The sequence below is a fragment of the Frankliniella occidentalis genome, unplaced genomic scaffold, assembly GCF_000697945.3.
Source record: "Frankliniella occidentalis isolate FOCC.00 unplaced genomic scaffold, Focc_3.1 Scaffold3415, whole genome shotgun sequence".
NCBI lineage: Eukaryota > Metazoa > Arthropoda > Insecta > Thysanoptera > Thripidae > Frankliniella > Frankliniella occidentalis.
In genome coordinates this window covers 1,158-4,019 of record NW_026270474.1, presented here as the reverse complement: position 1 = coordinate 4,019, position 2,862 = coordinate 1,158, and the positions used below count along the sequence as shown (strand labels likewise).

General features: G+C 61.3%; 1 protein-coding gene across 1 annotated transcript; it reads right to left on the bottom strand.

Moving 5' to 3' along the window:
* Positions 1-6: 6 nt before the first annotated feature.
* Positions 7-2,163, bottom strand: LOC113207154 (putative fatty acyl-CoA reductase CG5065; the record flags this gene model as incomplete). The annotated part of the gene is made up of 7 exons (XM_052276568.1): positions 7-386; positions 467-727; positions 817-1,065; positions 1,197-1,389; positions 1,466-1,575; positions 1,665-1,810; positions 1,896-2,163. Coding segments are annotated over 7 exons (1,372 nt in total), but the record flags the coding sequence as incomplete, so codon positions are not given.
* Between the last annotated feature and the right edge of the window lie 699 nt (positions 2,164-2,862).

The following is a 2,862-nucleotide window of genomic DNA, read 5'->3' as shown; positions in this document are numbered from 1 at the left end:
TGGTAACAAAAAAAAAATACTTAAATATTTTTTTAACTTTGTGGATTGAGCAACCGCTGTAATACCAAAATCGTTTGTGTCGACCCCACTCTGTCTCGCTCGGATTATCTGGATGCCGCTCGGTCCGCGACACGCGTCCCTTTCCCTTTCACGTCGGTTTGGGCGTGCAGTCGAGTGGCTCCGGGACTGGTGAAGTGATGGTGTTCATGAGAATGATGGTGATGGCAGCCCGTGTGCGTGTTCACGGCAGTCGCGCCTTGGGGGTGACCTGGCCCAGGAGAGCCCAGGACCGCATGGGGTTGTACGAGGTGTCCAGGACGCGGAACAGCAGCCAGCCGCACAGCGCGTAAAAGAGGACGACGCACGTGTGGTGAACGTAGTACATTCTGCGTGCAAGAAGACATCGAGTTAGTCGCCACTCTCTCGGAAGGCTCGGGAGCCCTCCTCCCGTCGCCACGCTACTTACATCCTGAGGTTGCGGCGCGCGCGGGGCAGACTGCTGAGGGGCTCCTTGCAGCAGTACTGGCGCGACCCGAGCACGATGGTCTTGATGTATTCGTTTCTGTCGACGGGGATCTCGTTGTTGATGAAAAAGATCTCCTTGTCGCGCTCGTTCAGGGACGGCCACAGCGCCCAGGCGCGGTCGTTGCGGAAGTCCCACTCCCTCATGGTGAAGTACTGGAGCACGCTCATGCCGGCGGCAATCCTGCGCTGCACCCGCACCATGCTGCAGACACACCCGATCATTAGACTCCAGTGGTTCAGGTTTAGTGAAGCCTATTGGTGATAGATATAGCGGGGGCGGGGGGTACTCACAACGTCTTCTGTCTGGCGAGTGTGAGGAGGAGGTCGATGAAGTAAGCGGGCAGGGTCTGGAAGAAGAAGACGATGAGGGTGTGGGTGAGCCAGTTGGTCCTGCTCGCGCCGTCCGGGTACCACAGGATGGTGTCGAACGGGTGCTCGCGGATGCAGTCCTTGCCCAGCTCGATGATCTCCCGCCAGGTAATGCGTTGCACTTTGTTGGACGAGACGTTGTAGACCGGCGTGCTGGACGCCTCGGCCGGCCTGTCAACACGAACCCAGACTCGCTAACGAAACGGACAACGCCGACGACGGCATCGCGTACTTTCGACGAGGAAACACTTCGCGTTGGCGTCGCAGTTTCTCGCTGCGGGGCGTGAAGGGAGCCCACTTACGTCATCAAGGTGCGCTTGTAGGCGAGTAGGATGAGTGCGTTGATGCACAGGTCGACGGGCACGACCTCGGCGTGGTTCTTGTCGTCACACATCATGGAGCGCAGCACGCCCTTGCCCGAGGCGATGAGGATGCCCGTCGGCCCGTTAAAGCTGTCCACCCAGCCGGGCATGGGCTCTCGCAGCGCGGCAGTCACTGTCGCAGGGGGAGCAGCCAGAGTCAGCATCGGGGCCAGTCACCAAACACATTATCGAGCCCCACACTGCCTTACCTATTGACGGCCTCGCTATTGACAGGGGCATTTTGGTGTGGTATTCATCTACCAGGGCCTCGGCCAGCTGTTTGGTGAATGTGTAGGTGTTTGGGTGCGCCCCCATCAATCTAATAGGACAGTAAAAATGATTTAACCAAGGATTTAACTTGAAATTAGCAGGACTGATTGCTGCAAGCTTGTCAGTGGTGGTGCTCACTCAGGTGCAAGGCTCTGAATGGTCTCCGTGGTCGATTCCGAGCAGAGCTTGATGATATAGTGGGGGTCCACGCGTGGCGGGTACACCCGTTCCTCCAGCACGTCCTGTTCGCAGTTGCAGAAGGCCGTGGATACGTACACGAAGGACTGTGGGACAGAACCATGGCGTGGGTCAGAGGGTCGGAACAACGGGTGCACTTTTGTAACGCGATCGGTCAGTTGAGCTCCTTACCACGAGCTGCTTGATCTGGCAGCAAAAGTCGAGCACGCGCTGCGTCCCCGCCGTGTTGTCCTCGACGGCCACCTTAAGCGGCGACTTGAAGTTGAGTGATGCGGCCATGTGGAAGACGACGGACACGTTTTCGAGGACGGTGCGCTGGTCGACCACGCTCAGGCCCAGGCTGGTGAAGCCCACATCTCCCTCGAGGGGCTGGACCTTATCCAGCGCGCCGGGCCGCTCCTTGAGCAGACGCTCGAACACCTGCAGGGAGAACAAGTCACTTTACTGCAACACCCGCATGGCATTTGCCGGCGCCAGGCCGTCAAAAGATGGGATCTGGAGCCGCGAGGCGCGCCTCGTAAAAATGCCACGAGTTCACGAGTCTGCCGTACGCAATATCCGCGTGCAAATAACTTGTTTTTATCTCCCGCGCCTTGGGGCGCGTGCCGCGCGCGCGCGCCTGCGTGCGGCGGCCCGTGCGGGAGTTTTGCATTTGCTCTCTCCCGTGGGTGCGAGCTGCGCGCGCGGCGCGGGGCCGGCGCGGGGTCGCCGTCGAGGTCACCGCTCGGGTTTGGGCGCCCCAGCAGCAGCCTGGAGACTCCGGCAGAGGCTCCGGGAGGCCCCCATTCATCCATCTCTCTCCTGGCCTGGAGGCGCGCTGCTCTGTCGATACGTGCCGATCGTCTCGTTTTGGCGCCGCCGACTCGCTACAGGTGTGCAAAAGGGGCCCCGGGGGACGGGCGGTCAAGCAGCCCGCACCCGAGCCCGCGCCGGGCCACACCAGACCACACCGCCGGGCCCTCCGCCTCCGCCCGGACCGGTTTGCTTTTTCGGGACTGCGGCTGCGGCCGGCCGGCCGGCGGGGGCGACAGGGGCAACGTAGGCCACCGCCTTCAGCAGCGCTGTCGCGCGGGACTGCCTACCTCGATGTACGCAGGCGCGCTGCAGGGCGGGTGGGTTTGCCGGCTGGTGTTAGCGG